We start from the raw sequence: 19,196 nt of genomic DNA, 5'->3' as shown, positions 1-19,196 counted from the left end.
CCCTTGGATTTGGGGCTTTCTACCACTATATAAACAGAAATGAAGGTTAAGTTGGGCTTTTTGTTAGCTTTTCAGTGCTTTGGTAGGATCTTTCAATAATGGTAATGGTTGCCGTTTTTGTTTTGTTTTGTTTGTTTTAGAGACTGAGTCTCGCACTTGTTGCCCAGGCTGGAGTGCAGTGGTGCAATCTCAGCTCACTGTAACTTCTGCTTCCCGGGTTCAAGCAATTCCCCTGCCTCAGCCTCCCTAGTAGCTGGGATTATAGGCGCTTGCCACCACGCCCAGCTAATTTTTGTACTTTTAGTAGAGATGGGGTTTCGCTATGTTGGTCAGGCTGGTCTTGAACACCTGACCTCAGGTGATCCACCTGCCTTGGCCTTCCAAAGTGCTGGGATTACAGGCATGAGCCACCGCGCCCGGCCATGGCTGCCATATATTAAAACCTTACTACATGTGAGGTACTGTTCTGAATTATTTGCTTGTCTGTTTGTTATTTTTTATTTTTTTATTTTTTGGGGAGACTTGAACTCTCATGTGAACTCCAGACTCATATATTTGGTCACCTGCAGTATTTCCATTTGGATGCCTAAGGGCCATCTTATAGTTAACAGCCAAAGCAAACTCTTGTGTCTCTACCACCACAAGCTGCTTTTCCCTCTGGTCTTTCGCTATATCAATAAATTAGGTTTTCTTTAGTCTATTTAGAATTGGATCCTTGTCTCCATTGCTCCTACCCTGCTTCCGAGGAGCCCTCATCGCAATAGTTTTTGATTAGTCTCTTGCTTCTTTTTGTTCCATTCTTTTTATTTATTTTTAGAGATGAGGTCTCACTGTGTCACCTAGGCTGGAGTGCAGTGGCTCGATCGTGGCTCACTGTAGCCTCAAACTCCCAGGCTCAAGTGATTTTCCCACCTCATCCCCCCAAGTATCTGGGATCATAGGCATGTACCACCACATCTGACTAATGTACTATTTTATTTTATGTAGAGACAAGGTCCATTCTGTTTTTTCTTCCACAGCAGCCCGAGTGATTCTTAGAAAATGTGAATCAAATCATGTTTCTTCTCTAGTCCAAATTCTGTAATACTTTCCCATCTCAGTAAGAATAAAGACCCAAGGCCTTACTGCAATTTATGAGGCTCTGCATGAACTGACCTTTGTACCTCTGTGAAGTTTCTGCCAGCTACTTTTTCGTTGGCCCCCTCTGCTCCAACCACGCTGTCCTCTTTGCTGTTCCTGGGCAAACCAACCCCGACTTCAGGAGCCTTTGTGCTTTCTAATCCCTCTACCTGGGATGCTCTTCCCCACCATGTGCCCAGGGCTCATTCTCTCGTTTCCTTGAGTCCTCTGTTCAGATATCACTTTATTCTATAATACCTCCTCACCCACTTCTTTCTCAGTTTTGTCGTTTAGTCACTGCACTGATCACCACCTGATATATCACTTCTTTTGTTTTTTTGAGACAGGGTCTCACTCTGTTACCCAGCGCTGAAGTGTAGCAGCGTGAACACGGCTCACTGCAAGCCTTGACCTCTTGGGCTCAAGTGATTGTCTTGCCTCAGCCTCCCAATAGCTGGGATTACAGGTGTATGCCACCATGACCAGCTAATTTTGTTATTTTTTTGTAGAGATGAGGTCTTACTATGTGACCCAAGCTAGTCTTGAACTCCTGGCCTCAGGCATTCTTCCTGCCTTAACTTCCCAAAGTGCTGGGATTATAGGCGTGAACCACCACTCTCAGCCTATATATATCACATATTTACTGTTGTCTATTTCACGCTAGAATGTGGGCTCCATGAGAGCATCTGCTTAGATTTTTTTTAAATTGCTATGTCCGTGGTACCTCAGACAGCTCCCTGCACATACATAGTTGACACTTCATCATATTTGAAAGAATGAATTTGTAGAAGTTTTTTTTATTTTGCTGTATGTTATATACAATTAAAAAATTTTTTTTCCCAGATGGTTACTTAGATTTTCACAACCATTCATATACTTTATAATCCAGCCAGTATTTGAGTCTACTGTGTACCAGGCTAGTACTTAAGTGATAATCAAAATATATGATCTCTGTCTTCATGGAGTTTATAGCCTAGTGGAAGAAATACCCAGAAATCATTCTAGTAAATAAATGTAAGATTGTAACTGTAACTAGTACATGTGGTATCAGAACTATATTAGCAAAATATAACTTTGTTAAGGAAACCATGGAAGGCTTTTTTTGGGGGTGGGGGGAACAGAGTTTCACTCTTGTTGCCCAGGCTGGCACGATCTCGGCTCACCGCAACATCCACCTCCTGGATTCAAGCGATTATCCTACATCAGCCTCCCAAGTAGCTGGGAGCACAGGCATGCCACAAGTGGCTAATTTTGTATTTTTAGTAGAGATGGGGGTTTCACTATGTCGGTCAGGATGATCTCAAACTCCTCACCTCAGGTGGTCCATCCACCTCGGCCTCCCAAAGTGCTGGGATTACAGGCGTGAGCCACTGCGCCCAGCCCATAGAAGGCTTTTTAAGCATGTGATGTTTGAGTTGATCACCAAAGGAAAAGTAGGTGAAAGAGCCTTTCAGTAAAGGTGAATGGCATATACAAAGTCTCTGGTAGAAGATGCATGAGGCATTGAACAAACTAAATAAAGGCCAGTGTGACTTGAATTCAGAGAGCTGTGTGCAAGCTGGAGAGGCTGGAGGGGGCCCACTGGGCAAGGCCTTGCAGACCATACCAGCAATTTTGGAACTTTATCCTAACAGTAATGGGGGTCCATTGAAAAGTTATGAGAGAGAGAGTGAGTTATTATGGTAAAATCTGGCTTTTAAAAAGACAGCTCCGTCTTTGTTGTAGAGAATGGTCTGAAGTGGAGTGAAGAGAGTTGGTTTTGGACTAGAGTGCTAGCTGTGAAGTTGAACAGGATTGGATAGATTCAAGAGAAATTTTTAGAGAGAAAATCAGTGAGCCTTGTCAAGGCCGGATATGGGGTAAATGAGAGGAGGGTTTAAAAGATGACTTCTTGGTCTCTGTTTTGTTTAATTGGATAGTAAACCCTAGAAAAGAATCTGATTTGCAAGTGGTTATTACAACTCTAGTACAGAACATACTGAATTTGTGATGCCTTTGATATATCTAGGTAAAGATGTCAAAAAGCACTGAAAGTCTATTTATAGAACAATATAAACGATATGGGGAAAGATCTGTGTTACAATATTAAATTAAAAATCTGCGAAATATTATTCTAGAGCCTTCTGTCCGGTGTGGTAGCCGCTAGACACTTGTGGCTATTGAGCACTTGAAATTTGGCTAGTTTAAATTTAGATATGCAGGCTGGGTGCTGTGGCCTATGCCTGTAATCCCAGCACTTTGGGAGTCCGAGGTAGGCGGATCACCTGACGTCAGGAGTTCAAGACCAGCCTGGGCAACATGGTGAAACCCCATCTCTACTAAAAATTCAAAAATTAGCTGGGCATGGTGCCAGGCACCTATAATCCCAGCTACTCAGGAGGCTGAGGCATAAGAATCGCTTGAACCTGGGAGGCGGAGGCTGCAGTGAGCCAAGATAGCACCACTGCCATCCAGCCTGGGTGACACAGTGAGACTCTGCCTCCAAAAAAAAAAATTAGATATGCAAAAAATGTAAAATACACACCAGATTTTGAAGATTTAGTTCCAAAAAAAGGAAAAATAATCTTTTTATGATTTTTCGCTATTGATCACATGTTAAAATGATATTTCACATATACTGGGTTAATTAAATAAATTCTACAAAATTAACTGGGCATGGTGGCACACGCCTGTAAATCCAGCTACTTGGGAGGCTGAAGCAGGAGAACCGCTTGAATCCGGGAGGTGGAGGTTGCAGTGAGCTGAGATCGCACCATTGCACTCCAGCCTGGGTAACAAGAGCGAAACCCCATCTCCAAAAAATTAAAAAATTAAAAAAAATAGTTTAAATTATTTGACCCATTTCTTCTTACTTTTTAAATGTGGCCATCAGAAAAATTAAAATTACAGATGTGATTACATTATATGCCTATTGGATGGAGCCGTTCTAGAGTGTCAATTCAGCTGGGTAAAAGGAAATTCACAGGAAGAGGCTTCTAGAAATACACCAGAATGTCATCATTTATAGGAATGTTTTTTGTTTAGTTTTATTGTTCATTCTTTTTCAATTTCATATAAATTATTTTCAGACATTAAAATCCTTTATGCTTTTAGTTTCAGAAGGTCAAGATAATTTGATCTTTCACTTTTATATTCTGTAGGAAACTTTAGCCTTCTCAATGGCTGTAAATACTTCAGTGAGGTCATCAAAGGAATAGAATTCATCCTAAACAACTACTTTCAAGCATGGTTTCTATCACCACCTGAAACATGTTCATTATCAGATTTTTATGCTGTATCATTATCTTTAAGGTGCAGAAAATAGTTCTGATACAGAAAGTGCTCCTTCTCCTTCACCAGTTGAAGCTGTCAAGCCCAGCGAAGACAGTCCTGAAAATGCTACTTCTCGAGGAAACACAGAACCTGCGGTTGAGCTTGAGCCCACCACGGAAACTGCACCCAGTACATCTCCCTCCTCAGCAGTTCCAAGTACAAAACCAGCTGAAGATGAAAGTGTGGAGACCCAGGTGAATGACAACATCAGTGCTGAGACAGCAGAGCAGATGGACGTAGATCAGCAGGAGCACAGTGCCGAAGGGGGTTCTGTTTGTGATCCCCCGCCCACTACCAAAGCTGACTCTGTGGATATTGAAGTGAGGGTGCCAGAAAACCATGCATCTAAAGTTGAAGGTGATAATACCAAAGAAAGAGACTTGGATAGAGCCAGTGAGAAGGTGGAACCTAGAGATGAAGAATTGGTGGTAGCTCAGCAAATAAATGCCCAAAGGCCCGAGCCCCAGTCAGACAATGATTCCAGTGCCACGTGCAGCGCTGATGAGGATGTGGATGGAGAGCCAGAGAGGCAGAGGTGAGGCTTGTTCCATAAGTCCTCCTCTGTGCTTACTCTGCTGGTTGGTGACAGAATCACAGGGTGGTGCTGGCTGCAGACATGGCTCCTATGTAAATATTGGCACGTTATAGGTAGTCTGTATGATTTTAGTATTGGGCTGATACTGTTCTGTTTAAATAACCACAAACTGTTGTATGATCATTTTAATGAAACAGATTATACATTTCTCCTACATCTGTCTTGTTACGTGTATTCTGTATGATAGCATAACAGGGAATTTCAACTAATAAAGTTGTGAATAAACCACAGATAACTGTTGTGCCCGAGAAGGGCAGCAGTGGGATGTGGTAGAAGAAGGTGGAGGCTTAGAGGCATTGAGGAGCTCCCGCTTCTCTAAGGCAGTGCAACCTCAAAACAAGGTCTACCAGCCCCTACTTGTTAGATAGAAGAAAATGCTGAAAAGAGAGACATGTTCAGTGTTCTGAAAATTTTTAGAAAGCATAATTTAAATGCAAATTAATGATAATTATGACCACTTTTTTGTATCAGTTAACATTTTAGATTGTTCATATTTGTAATTTAAAATATCAGGTATAATGCAGATTAATTAACAAGGTTTTTTTTTTTTTTTTTTTTGAGACGTAGTCTCGTTCTTCCCCAGGCTGGAGTGCAAGGGCATGATCTCGGGTCACTGCATCCTCCACCTCTTGAGTTCACGTGATTCTTCTGCCTCAGCCTTCTGAGTAGCTGGGACTACAGGCACACGCCACCATGCTTGGCTAATTTTTGTATTTTTAGTAGTGATGGGGTTTTGCCGTGTTGGCCAGGCTGGTCTCAAACTTCTGACCTCAGGTGATCCACCCACCTCAGCCTCCCAAAGTGCTGGAATTACAGGCGTGAGCCACCACTCCCTGCAGTTTACAAGTATTTTTAGTCATTAAAGGTTAATTAATTATACAAAAAGTACATCATATCTTTATGGTTTTTGTAAAAATTACAGTAAAAGATACATATTTTACAGGTATAGTTATTACTTTATTTAATATATTTTATTTCCTGGTGTTTCCTTTTCCTTAAAAGAAATTGAATCACTTATAATTTTAGTAGAATGGTAAATTGGTGCAAATTCTAGAAGTGAATTAGACTGAAACATCACTTAATCCGAACCCAATTAAACCCCACTCCTTTTTTTCTTTTTAATAAGAAAAAAGAGACAAGCTACTCAACAGATAGCTAAATTCTCTTCAAAGTTTAGCTTTCAGAGTGTGTCTTGGTGTCACTGTATTTTCAGTTCATATGCAATATATTTTATATTTTATGTACTCCATAATGAGATTTGATACTAGAATAATAATATGGAGCACTATAGTGCTGATTCCTCAAAGAGTGTTTTATATAGTAGATGCTAGAATTTTCATCAACATGAATTGAAATAAAATAGTGTTCTGCTTAACTATTGGTTTACCAGAAAATTTGACTGTCACTTTTTCTTTCACCTCAGAGTAATCTAGATTTTATTTTAATGGTGTCAGTCTTTAACTGCAGTAAACATAAATGAATTCAAGCTGTGTAGTCCCTTTTTAAGCATCCTTTAATGAAACATCTCATCTAAAATAAGGATTATCTGTGTTTTGCACTGTTGGTCTTGGTAACTATACATGAAGGAAAAATTAGGTAGGATGGCAGTAATTTTAAATGGTAAACATCCTAAGAGATGAACATGATAGTAGTTTTGAAATTCAGAAATTCCTTGGAAAAATATGATGGTTTCTTAATGACACCCTAAAGTCTACACTGCTCCCAAATGACTGAAATAACACTTCCAATTTTCTATAGCTTTCATATCTTTCTTCTTTATGTAGTATGTGAATTGTTTTTTTAAATACATTTTAATTTTCTTACCAATTTATACATTTTTAAATGTTCACCTTCCCCCAGTGACCATGACAACATTGGGAAATATGACCAGGCCCATAAAGCATGACACTAGTACAAAATTTCCTCAAGTTTATATATTGGGTATCCTAAACTTGAGTGTAGGTATTGGCAATATCAGCCGGTGGAGTGTGAGATGGCAGGGACTATGGTGAGCAGAGGAGTGTGTGCTCATGTGAGGGGGACGGCGGCTGCTAGATGTATGGCAGGTCGCTGCTCTTGGGGAGTGCTGATTTCGTGTTGTTGGTTCTTTCCATTTTTCATGAGAAGCCAGAGGTCTGGAATTTTGGATGAAATTTTCAATTTAAAAATCACAGCAGCTTATTCAAATATTAAAAAAAAAAATACTCTGTGATCCCAATAAAACAGCCTTTAACAGGTAACTAGTTTTTAACCCATGTTAGGATATTTGTGGTAAATTAGGACTGAACAGTTTTAAATGGACTTTGTTCAGATTGTTTTGTTGGTTAGATATAGACAATTCAGATAAATTTCAACCTGTAAGTCAGTATTAGGTTTCTTTTTTCTTTTCTTTCTAATATAAAATACTTTGCAAATTTGCATGTTTTTCTTGCGCAGGGGCCATGGTAATCTTTGTATCATTTCAATTTTAGTATGTGTGCTGCTGAAGTGAGTACGATATTCAGTTTCTTTATCTGGAAAATCAGCTTTATAGGTCCTTTTTCCTTAATTGTCCAAATATTTTATATGGGTTAATATATGTGTGTCCATGTGTCCATGTGTGCATGTGTATGTACATACTAACTTAGAAGAAATTATAGTGATTTATGTTTGAGTCTTAAAAATGTATTCATTTATCTTTTTTTTAAATTGCAATTGCAGAATGTTTCCTATGGACTCAAAGCCTTCACTGTTAAACCCCGCTGGATCTATACTAGTCTCATCCCCATTAAAACCAAATCCACTGGATCTGCCACAGCTTCAGCATCGAGCTGCTGTTATCCCACCAATGGTAAGTTTTTATCGTGAGGAAGAAAACTAAAGATGAAAAACTGAGACTTTTATAGACATATTTCTTCTGTTCTTTAATTGGTTCTTGATTAAAAAAAATTGTGGTACAAAACATAACATGAAATTAATAATTGTAACCAATTCTAAGTATACAGTTCACTAGTGTTAAGTGTGTTAAGTATATTGACATTGTTTAGAAAATGATCCCCAGGACCTTTTCATCTTTCAAATGCAAAATTAATTAAACAACTCCTCTCTTCCTCTTGCCGCTTGCCACTGGTAACCACTGTTTTGCTTTCTGGTTCTATGAATTTAACACACAGTTTAGATACCAATAAACTGTTTTTTCCCACAATACTTACTATACCAAATGTATGGGTTTTTTCCTCACACCAATGAATTCTCCACCTCTTTGGTCACCAACTAGGTTCCTACAGTCAGTTCAATTCGGACACTAACTACCCGGCATGATCGTCTAATACCACAAGTGTAAGGGCTCAGTACGACAAGGCTACCCCCATTTCTGATGCCAGTTCTATAGGTATTGGGTCCCCAGGTTACTCACACTTCTGACTAGGCTGCAGATTGGGGATTCCTCCGACTCTCCCCGTCAGGTTCCATAATTTGCTAAAATGCCTCAAGAACTTAGGAAAGTGCTTTACTTATAATTACTGGTTCATTATAAAGGGTATAACTCAGAAACAGCCAAATGGAAGAGATGGATCGGGCAAGGTGTGCAGAAGGGGTGTGGAGCTTCTGTCCCCTCTCTAGGTCTGCCTCCCTCCCAGCAACTCCACGTGTTCACCAACCTGGAAACTCTTTAAACCCCATCGTTTGGGATTTTTATGAAGGCCTCATCACATAGGTATGAATGATTAAATCATTGGCCATTGGTGATGGGTGCATGAACCTTTAGCCCCTCTCCTCTCCCTGGAGGGTTGGGGGTGGGGTGAGCTGGATGGAGCTGAAAGTTCCAGCCTTTGCTGGGCGTAGTGGTGCCCGCCAGTAGTCCCAGCTATTTGGGAGGCTGAGGCAAGAGGATTGCAAGTTCAAATCCAGTATGGGCAAAATATTGAGAGACATCCTACCCCAATCCCCGAAGAAGTTCTAGCCTTCTGCCTTGTGGTTTTTTGGGCTGTCAGCCCTTATCCTGAGGCAATCTAGAGGCCCCAGCCAGGAGTCATCTTGTTAGCATACAAAAGACACTCTTACTGCTCTGGAAATTCTAAGGATTTGGAACAAAAAAAGTCTTTGGGAGAAGGACCAAATATTTAATTTTTATTGTACCACACTATGTCATATAAATGAAATCATACAGTATTTGTCATTTTGTGATAGGCTTATTCCACTCAGCATAATGTCCTCCAGGTATACTTAGCAGGTGCCAGAATTTCTTTCTTTTTAAAGGCTGAATAATACTCCATTATATCTTTATACCACATTTTATTCATTCATCCATTCATAGACATTTGGATTGCTTCCACCTCTGGACTATTGTGACTAGTACCTGTATGGTCAGTCTTTGATTTTAGTACCTTGGTTTTTCTTATATCCTCTTGTGCTGGGCTTGGGTTAGGGAGTGCTAAGACATATGGGAGAGAAGGGTAGGAAGATGCTGAGTCTAACTTTGAGTAAACTCTTTGAGATAACCAAAGGTTATATCCTTAGTACATTGCTTTTTCAAATGACTTGTGATGATTGATTGAAACGGTCATTTCCAGTTAAGAAAAAAAAAGAAATACTATGCTCTAGCCATAAATATTAGTAAGTCCTGTTTTTGTTTGTAACCACAGCAATAAGGAGCCATAAAACAGTAGTAGCATTAAGCATGTAATTAGGTTTTGAATATTTAGAATAAATTATAGAGATTATGGCCAACTCCAGTATACAATTTCAAGTCTAGTTTATTTTTATATTTTACCTTAATAATCTACAGATTTCAAGTATATTTTATTTACATTTTACCTTAATAATCTGTAAAATTTGACTCATTTTTGATACTAAATTCCAATCTTGGGTATTGTTCTTTTCTTTAGTTATTTTCTATTTATTCAAATATTTAAAGCTCTTGCTTTATTCAAAAATGTGTTTTCTATCTCAAATAATAAGTGGTAAAAGTTTTTAATTGTGTACTTACCACAAAAATATCATTAAACATTTGTTCATTCACTGATTCATTCAAACGGACACTTATTGAGTGATTAGTTTAAGACAAGGTTCTTAATATTGTGGAGAGTATTTATATATTATAGCCTCTGATTTCAAAAAACTTAGGGACTGGTCTGCATAATAAGGCAAAGAGGCTGGGCGTGGTGGCTCATGCCTGTTATCCCAACACTTTTGGGAGGCTGAGGTGGGTGGATCACTTGACCGCGGGAGTTCAAGACCAGCTTGGGTGACACGGCGAAACTCTGTCTCTCCAAAAAAAAAAAAAAAAAAAGGCCGGGCGCGGTGGCTCACGCTTGTAATCCCAGCACTTTAGGAGGCCGAGGCGGGCGGATCACGAGGTCAGGAGATCGAGACCACGGTGAAACCCCATCTCTACTAAAAATACAAAAAAATTAGCCAGGCGTGGTGGCAGGACCTGTAGTCCCAGCTACTCGGAGAGGCTGAGGTAGGAGAATGGTGTGAACCTGGGAGGCGGAGCTTGCAGTGAGCCGAGATCACGCCACTGCACTCCAGCCTGGGTGACAGAGCGAGACTCCGTCTCAAAAAAAAGAAGAAAAAAAAAAATTTAGCTCCTCATGGTGCCATGTGCCTGTGGTTGGGAGGCTGAGGTGGGAGGATTCCTTGAGCTCGAGAGTTTGAGGTTGTGGTGAAGTGAGATGGCGCCACTGCACTCTAGCCTGGGTGAAAAAGCGAGACACTGTCTCAGAAAAAAAGGCATTAAAAAAAATTATCGTAAAGGTTAAAATGAGTTAAAATGCGATGCTCTATTAAGTTAAAAAATACTATGGATGTTTTGGAGAAGAGGGACTGTCTTCTTAATTAGAAACTTATAGAAGACTCTGCATAATAAATAATATTTTCGTTGGATCAAAACAGCTCATTTGGCGTTATAGCAAAAGGAGGAAAAGCTATGTTTACATGTAAGACAAAGCACAAAGGCAAGAAAGTTATGGGTTTTAGGATCAGTGATTATGCTAGGGGAAAAACTATGGAAGTCGTAAGTTACCAGATTCTTTTTTTTTTTTTTTTTTTTTTGAGACGGAGTCTCGCTGTCACCCAGGCTGGAGTGCAGTGGCGCGATCTTGGCTCACTGCAGGTTCCGCCCCCCGGAGTTCACGCCATTCTCCTGCCTCAGCCTCCCTAGTAGCTGGGACTACAGGTGCCCGCCACCTTGCCTGGCTAATTTTTTGTATTTTTAGTAGAGACGGGGTTTCACCGTGTTAGCCAGGATAGTCTCGATCTCCTGACCTCGTGATCCGCCCGCCTCAGCCTCCCAAAGTGCTGGGATTACAGGCGTGAGCCACTGCGCCCGGCCAAGTTACCAGATTCTAAAAAAAGTCAGACCTCTAGGGCTTTCTAGGGATATTTGTTATTCATGAGGTATTTAATCCTGGACTGTGTTCTGGGCTGTTTTTTTAAGTATTGGACAAAACAGCTTGTGTTGTTTTCTTCATAAAGTCAGAGAGACAGAAAAATAAAACAGTTTCAAACTGGCAAATACTGTGTACTGTGAAAGCAATGAACAGGCTGCAATGAGAAGGAAAACGGAGGGAATCACCATGTTTTATTGGATGGTTATGGATGGCCTATCTTAAGAAACAGTCCATTTCTATCATAAGGGAATGGCTATGTGAATGAATTGGTTGTGGGAGAGGAGGAGATTGATTAGTCAAGGATGGCTGCCAGGTTTCTGGCTGAAGCACCTGGGGTTCCATGTCTAAAATGGGGAGCAACTGAAGAAGAATGGAGTTTCGAAAATGGGAAGTTCCCTTTAACGTAAGTTCTGAGCTTCCTTGAGATATCCCAAGTGGAGTTGTTAGGTAGGCCATTTTATGTAAGTGTGGAACTTGGGGAAAGTGTCTTGAGGAAGTAGAAAATTTGTGAATCATTAACAAATGGATGACATTTAAATCAACATAAATGGATGTGATCTGCCAGGCACAGTGGCTCATACCTGTAATTCCAGCACTTTGGGAGGCTGAGGTGAGCGGATCACTTGAGGCCAGGAGTTCGAGACCAGCCTGGCCAACATGGTGAAACCCCTTTGCTACTAAAAAAATAGAAAAATTAGCCGGGTGTGGTGGTGCACACCTGTAATCCCAGCTACTTGGGAGGCTGAGGCAGGAGAATTGCTTGAACCCAGGAGGTGGAGGTTGCAGTGAGCCAAGATTGCACCATTGCACTGCAGCCTGGACAACAGAGTGAGACTATGTCTGAAAGAAAAAGAAAAAAATATATAAATGGATCTGATCCCTGGTGAAAGAGAGATGAGGGATGGGACCTGGGGCCACAAGGGACTTGGCTGCCATAAATTAGAATCAGACAGATGTGTTGTGATTTCTGATTTTTGATTTCTCTTATTATAGCTTGTGTGATTTATATTGTGATCAGTTCTGAAAGAAAACTAGGTCTTGCTGTGTTGCCCAGGCTGGAGTGCAATGGTGCAGTCTCAGCCCACTGCAACCTCTGCCTCCCAGGCTCAAGTGATTCTCTTGTGTCAGCCTCCCGAGTAGCTGTGACTACAGGCATGCCTCACCGCACCCAGCTAAATTTTTGTATTTTTGGTAGAGACGAGGTTTCACCATGTTGCCCAGGCTGGTCTTGAACTCCTGACCTCAGGTGATCTGCCTGCCTCAGCCTCCCAAAGTGATGGGATTACAGGCATGAGCCACTGCAATGCCTTAAGCATTATTCTTGAAGATAACTTTGATTAAAAAATGATAAAATCAATTCAACCAATAACATGACAGAAATAAGCATTACATTACTTGTAACAGATGGCAATTATTACATTGGTTGTTTGCATATTTAGATTTATTTTCTTCCTATAGGTATCCTGCACCCCATGTAACATACCAATTGGAACCCCAGTGAGTGGCTATGCTCTCTATCAGCGACACATTAAAGCAATGCATGAGTCAGCACTCCTGGAGGAGCAGCGGCAGAGACAAGAACAGATAGATTTGGAATGTAGAAGTTCTACAAGTCCATGTGGCACATCCAAGAGTCCAAACAGAGAGTGGGAAGGTAGGTAAATAGAGCTATCACCAAGAGAACTTTTATGAAGGGAAATAAAGCTAAACCCAAAAGCAGTGTCCATTGTGCTTTGTAAGTTGTCAGCCTCCCAATTGATTATTATATTTGTTCCTAACAGACACAGTTCCTTAAATTGACCTTAAACTGTGAAGAAATGTTAGTATTATTAACTACTAAAGGATGCCAGTAACATTTTTAATAGCATTCTAGTTAATGTGAATTTTCTGATATTCATCTTTATGCTGGAAGACATTATAAATAAAGTCACGCTTTATGTTCCATTCATCTGAATTTTCAGAGTAAGTGAGAATTGTTGTTCTGTCCTTGAAGCAAATCACCTTCAAATATTACAGTGTAATATTCACATTCTCTGGTAGATGAGAGACACAACTTTGTGTAGTGGATATTCCCAATCAGACGCTGGCTAAGCCTTCACCTTGGCATTTGCCAGCTGTGTGGCCACAGGCAAGTCACTTAACCTTTCATAGCTTTAGTTTTCTCATCTGTAAAATGAAAATAATAGTACACGTCTACCTTGCTGTGGTTGTAAAGTTAAGGAAGGAGCATTCGGTATTGTTATATAACACGTGGCTGTGCGTTATTTTATGTATAATGTAGCATGTTATTACATATTAATTAGTGTGTTAGTACTGTATATACACAGTAGATACTGTGGAGGTACCTGTTTTCATTGTTACATCACTGTTTTTATTTCAAGTGATAGATCTGATTTGGTCCGTTGCTGTTTTAGTTGGTGTGTGATACACTTTTACTTTCTTTAAAAAAAAGAAGGGTGGTTTTTAAGTTTTAATACATTCTTCTGACATGGTTAGAAGAATTGGCACATGTTTCTGGTTAAAAATGAGTTTATTGTCTACTTATATGCTACAATATGCTTAGAATGTAAGAATGCTGAAATAGAATGATTCAGAAGATTCTTTACAGTACTTTATTTAGCTAAATAAGAGCTATTAGCTTTACAATGCCATGCATTCCAAGGGTTATTTAATATAAAATAGGAACTGTGGTACTTAACTGATCATGCTGACTCTGCCCAGATCACACCAATATTGAGTTATTAGTTGCCTAATACACTGAACCTCTTCTATTAGAGTTTTAAATGTAAACTTGTTAATCTTTTAAACATAAATCTTGTGCTAGGAAAAATGTGAACCAGAATGATAATATCCACCAAGGAGTATAAAAGGTGCTAAATGAATATTTCCTTGAATGAAGATAGAAATATTGATAACTTTTAGGCTTTTACTCTGTTGGTTGTAGGGAATTCTTAATCCCTAGTTCTGTAATTGACACAACATGTACTCAGTAGTTACACCTTAAAGGAAAGAATTATAAATGAATGACATAATGGAGATATCCTTATCGTGTTTCACTACAGGGTATTAATGGACTTATCGCAGGTGTTTGTCTTTTGAACATTCCAATTATGAGGAAATCCATAAGTGGAAAATGATACTTTAGAGAATAAAAGTCTCTGGATGTATTCCTTACATTAATTATTTAGGATAGATTTTGTGAAGAAGTAGTAAAAGTTAGAAAAATGACATTCAGATAGTATCATTTGTTGAACTTATGCCAAAGCATAACATTATTGTTAGTAATATCTGGGTCATTTTAACATGGATATCATAATTTTAAAGCCGCAGTATCTTTTATTGGTCTGCTTTATAAAATGAGTTGTATTTGGGAACTGGAGAAACTGAACCAGGCTAGAGCCCCAAATTCTGAGACTCCAAACTGTGAATTATATTTCTCTGTGTTAGTCACATTAATACACGTAGTTTAGATCTCAATGGTATCCTAATTTTTAATCATAATTCAGTCATCTTAAAACCAAATTGTAATTATACTTTTGATTAGTATGACATTAAGAATTTTACAGTTTGGTCGAAGGTGATGCTCTACAAAGTAGGGAAAGTTTATCCAAAGGTTGTTTTGTTTTAGCTAATCTCCCTAGTGTATTCATCCTGTAATTTGTTTAACAAGTACCGGAAGTCTTTTCCTTGAGTCTATCCTGTAGTTCAGTATATAGGATAACCTTTCAAATAACATTTAAATGTTTGCAGTTAAGATGCTTGTGTCTAGAATGTTTGACAAAAACGGTTTAAATTTAACCTTATAGAACAGTTTATAGAATGTGAAGAAGAGTGATAGTATGGATTTATGTGTAAAGTATCACCAAATATTGGTACAGTCCACCTGAATTAGGGCCATGGTTTTTACTTTTCTGCTTCATGGTCTCTTTTTAGCAAGTCACAGGCAGCACTTGTTGTCCAACTATTTGGTTGTATTTATTTCTCTTAATGTGAATGGTATAAATAATTACTGTAGGTATGCCTGTTTTAAGTTGCTTAAAGCTTTTCCCATCTGTAGAAAAGGTTGAAAAAAAACCTTTGAGAATTGTTTTTACTTACCGGTAACATTTACACGAGTTGACCTCTGCTTTACTGATAACTTCTAAGCCTCTTTTGTACAGTGAGGGAACTCAAACTTAAGCATATGGAGGTAGAGTTAGAATTGAACTTCTAATGCAAATTTAACAAAATTATCCAATTAAAATAAGAGTTAATGCTTCTGTGTAACTGACCCTAGTTTGTTACATGTTTATTTTGTTGCTGTTGCTGTTGCTGTTTTTCTTTTCCTGCTCTGGGTACATGGTGATTTAAATAGCTGTGTTTAGAACCATCCAAATTTCCATCATTAAAAAAAAAAAAAAAACCACTACTATGACCAGTGGATTTTTTTTTTTTTTTAAACATAGTTACAAACTTACTGGAAATGGTAAAATAATCAGACATTGGATTTTTAATACATTATCATATTAAATTCTCTAGGAAAGAAGTGGTGATTTTCTTTTGGAGTTGGGTTATTTCATAAATCTGTTTTCTCAGTATTAGGACACTTACTCTAATTCATTATATTAATATGTCAAAGAAGGAAAAAGTACCGTCATCTTGATGGATACCCCAGAGACATCTGAAATTCCACACCCAGTCCTTTAGTGAGACACTATTGCACTGTGGTTTAGAGCTAACGGTCCGGAATTATACTGCTTTTAAAAAAATCGCTGGTAGACCTTGATTGGGCAATTAGATGTGATTTTTCTGAGCCTCAGTTTCCTCATCTGTAAAATGATGTTAATAATCACATTGGTCTTGAGGGCTAAATAGATATTATATGTAATGCACACTGCCTAGCACTTGAATATCAGTTGATATTTTTGTAATTGTTTCTGATTTTTAAAAGCACCTTACAAAAGATAGTGTAGTAAGGAAATAAGAGGTTTAGGTATTTGAAGGGAAAAGACAAATTATTTACAGGATAAGATTATTCACCTAGAAAGCCTAAACAAATCAACTGAAAAGTTATTAGAGCTAAAAGGAAAGTTCATTAGGTTTCTCAGAAAAAATTATTACACAGAAATCCACATCTTTCCTGTATGTCTGCAGTAATCAGGTTTATTTATATAAATTCATATATATGAAAGAGATGGTTTTCTTACCAATATGACATATCTAGGAATAATTTTTAGCAAGCAATGTATAGAACTATCTGACAAAAACAAGATTTCTCAACTAGAAAACTCATTATAAAATGTCAAGTCACCCGTGTTTATTCATAAATTTAATACAAGTCTAATGAAAATTCCAGTTATTCTTTGTTTTGAGAGGAAGTACTCAAAATGATTTTAAATTTAGATTTACTTGGAAAGATAAATGGATACAACTAGGTAATGAAAATAATAAATAAAATGAGTGGGAATTTATTCTGACAGACATTAAAATGCTACAAATCTAAGTGGTCAGGGTTACAAATTTACTTTGTGCTTTTTTGATTTTCAAAAATTACAGATGTTTCATTTTAAAAAGAAACTATATATTTTAAAGTCTTAATATGACTGCATTTCTGGCGTGTCCTTTAAAATGTTTAAAGTTTCTTTATGCTTTATGTGGAGATAAGTTACATGATAATTTTCATTAGTATTATTGTAGTTATATTCATGGTTTTTATAAGCTTATATAGAATTTTTGGATTAGTTTGATCTGCATCTTTTGAAAGGCTTCTTCCATTTCTTAATTAAATTTATTTCTGTGAATATTAGCAAGGAGTGAGCTTCAACAGGCTAATTATAAGACTTGTGAAATCCTCGCAAAGCTAATAACCTCCAGTCAGGCCAGATTTGAATTAACAGAATTGCCTGATAATCTGATGTTTGCCTGTTGTGATTTTATTGCATGTGAAAACACTTGATTCTCCTTAAGAGGAAAGAGAAGTTCTTGTTCCTTTAAAGGGAAAACTCATAAATGAATTTTTGAGGATACACAGGAGATTTAGATTTACAGGATTTCTTAACTTCTCTGTGGGTGGATTTTGCCCCCAGGAGTTTTAGACTTTAATGTTAGTTTATAGTCGGTCTGCCCCTGGATGGTGTGGGCTTGGTCCTTTCACACTTACTATTTTAATTTGGGGTTCTTCCCTTATTTTGATAACTTTAACTTTCATAGGAAAATCAGTCGCCTATATGCCTTATGCTGAGGTCAAACGTGCTCTAGAACAGGAAGCACAGATGCACAATACTGCAGCAAGGTCAGCCTCACCGTGTAGGCTTTCTCCAAGAGAAGTCAGTAAAGCCGCTCCACAGCCTGATATGAGTGCAGCCCGCTATAGTGTCCCGCCAGGTAATTATCACTCCTCTGTGCAGTGGCTGCTGGCCATCCACCCACAGATGTTCCACGTGGGTGGTTTAATCTTGTGAATGAACTGCTCTTCCAGGACATGTCCTTGCTGTTTCAGAATGACTTTGTTTCTCTGCATTCCATCATCAGTTGTATTTAGTTGAGTTCACTGGGCCACTGGGAAATTTGTGTTCACACATTTATACTGTGACATTGACTGGGCTCTTCCTTTAAGAAGAGTACATAAATTTGTAAAAGTCTTGAGATCTCCCCATCCCCAAAATTCAAGTGTTCTGTGAGATCCGGAATCAGTAAATGTTTCTCAGAATATGCAAGACGCAAGAAGGATGTATAACTGGTTGTCAGTCATGTCTGCGCATTCTATGAAGTAGTGTTATCAGCTGTTTTTAAGAAGTACCCTAAGAGTGATGGCGAGAGATAAAAATTTTTTGAAGACTGATGTTTGCTATGCTAAGCAGAAGTAGTTTGAAATGAGCATCAGCTTGAAAGCTCTGGTTTGAAAGGGAGTTGAATATTTCAACCCCACAAATAGTATTTGTGACTTAAATATGTATACAGGCTTACGTGAATGAGAAATTTAAAATAGAAATGTTCATTGTTGGTTTCATCTTGCATTTTTAAGTTTGTGATTTAAAAATTCAGGGATGACTGAGAGAGGTAACATGTTGTAAACTAGGAAATGGACTATTTTAAAATCATTTTTCTTTCCTTTTAAAAGTCCTTCAGCCTGCTCCACATCAAGTGATAACTAATCTCCCTGAAGGCGTTCGGCTTCCGACAACTCGACCAACCAGGCCGCCGCCCCCTCTCATCCCGTCATCCAAAACCACAGTGGCTTCAGAAAAACCATCTTTTATAATGGGAGGCTCCATCTCACAGGTGAAACGACTTCTCTTTACAGTAGATTTCTTGTTGAATATGGCTTTGTTAAAACTTGTCCCTCCTCGTACTGATTTGTCAGAGTTCTAATAAATAATAATCTGTCTGAATATGAAGTTTCAACAGCTAATGACCAGAAAATGCAGCAGTCACTGTACTCTTGCCACAAATCAGAACTTTCAGTGAGTTATGTACCCAGATTGAGTGGTCATAGCATACCACCCATTTAATTACAGTTGGCACTTGGCATACCACCTGGTTTGATTTACATCACTCTAAACTTACCAAGTTTTAAACTTAGTTTCAAACAGTAGAATATTTGTTCACTAACATATGGTAAAGGCTCTAAATATTAAATTGTAGGTGGTTAGTATTATAATTTACTCTGACTTTGGCCACTAAATCTTTTTTCTGGTTCATTAATCTTTAAAAAATTGAGATATGGTCTGGTCTTCAGAGTTCCATCAGTTTTGACTAAGTGTACATCAGTGGTCACACCCCTGTCAACTTACTGAACACTTCCATCACTTCAGAAAGTT

The 19,196-nt window shown here is 38.5% G+C and overlaps 1 protein-coding gene and 1 non-coding gene across 10 annotated transcripts in view; one reads left to right on the top strand and one right to left on the bottom strand.

The window, feature by feature from the left end:
- The window catches only part of NCOR1 (nuclear receptor corepressor 1), a 125,118-nt gene that overhangs the window by 57,453 nt on the left and 48,469 nt on the right, over positions 1-19,196 (top strand). For 7 of the 9 annotated variants that reach the window (XM_058431987.1, XM_032139766.2, XM_032139765.2 and 4 more), the window contains 5 exons: positions 4,411-4,966; positions 7,727-7,856; positions 12,856-13,051; positions 17,587-17,760; positions 18,497-18,657. In XM_058431987.1, the coding sequence (XP_058287970.1) occupies positions 4,411-4,966; positions 7,727-7,856; positions 12,856-13,051; positions 17,587-17,760; positions 18,497-18,657 (1,217 nt within the window). The remainder of the gene's footprint in view (positions 1-4,410; positions 4,967-7,726; positions 7,857-12,855; positions 13,052-17,586; positions 17,761-18,496; positions 18,658-19,196) is intronic. The other 2 variants (XM_058431986.1, XM_032139767.2) reach the window with 2 other exon arrangements.
- Positions 7,418-7,521, bottom strand: LOC116459582 (U6 spliceosomal RNA). The gene has a single exon (XR_004245620.1). It is a non-coding gene; the product is annotated as a U6 spliceosomal RNA (small nuclear RNA).

Source organism: Hylobates moloch, unplaced genomic scaffold (genome assembly GCF_009828535.3).
Source record: "Hylobates moloch isolate HMO894 unplaced genomic scaffold, HMol_V3 SCAFFOLD_19, whole genome shotgun sequence".
Lineage (NCBI taxonomy): Eukaryota > Metazoa > Chordata > Mammalia > Primates > Hylobatidae > Hylobates > Hylobates moloch.
This window is presented reverse-complemented; position numbering and strand designations above follow the sequence as displayed.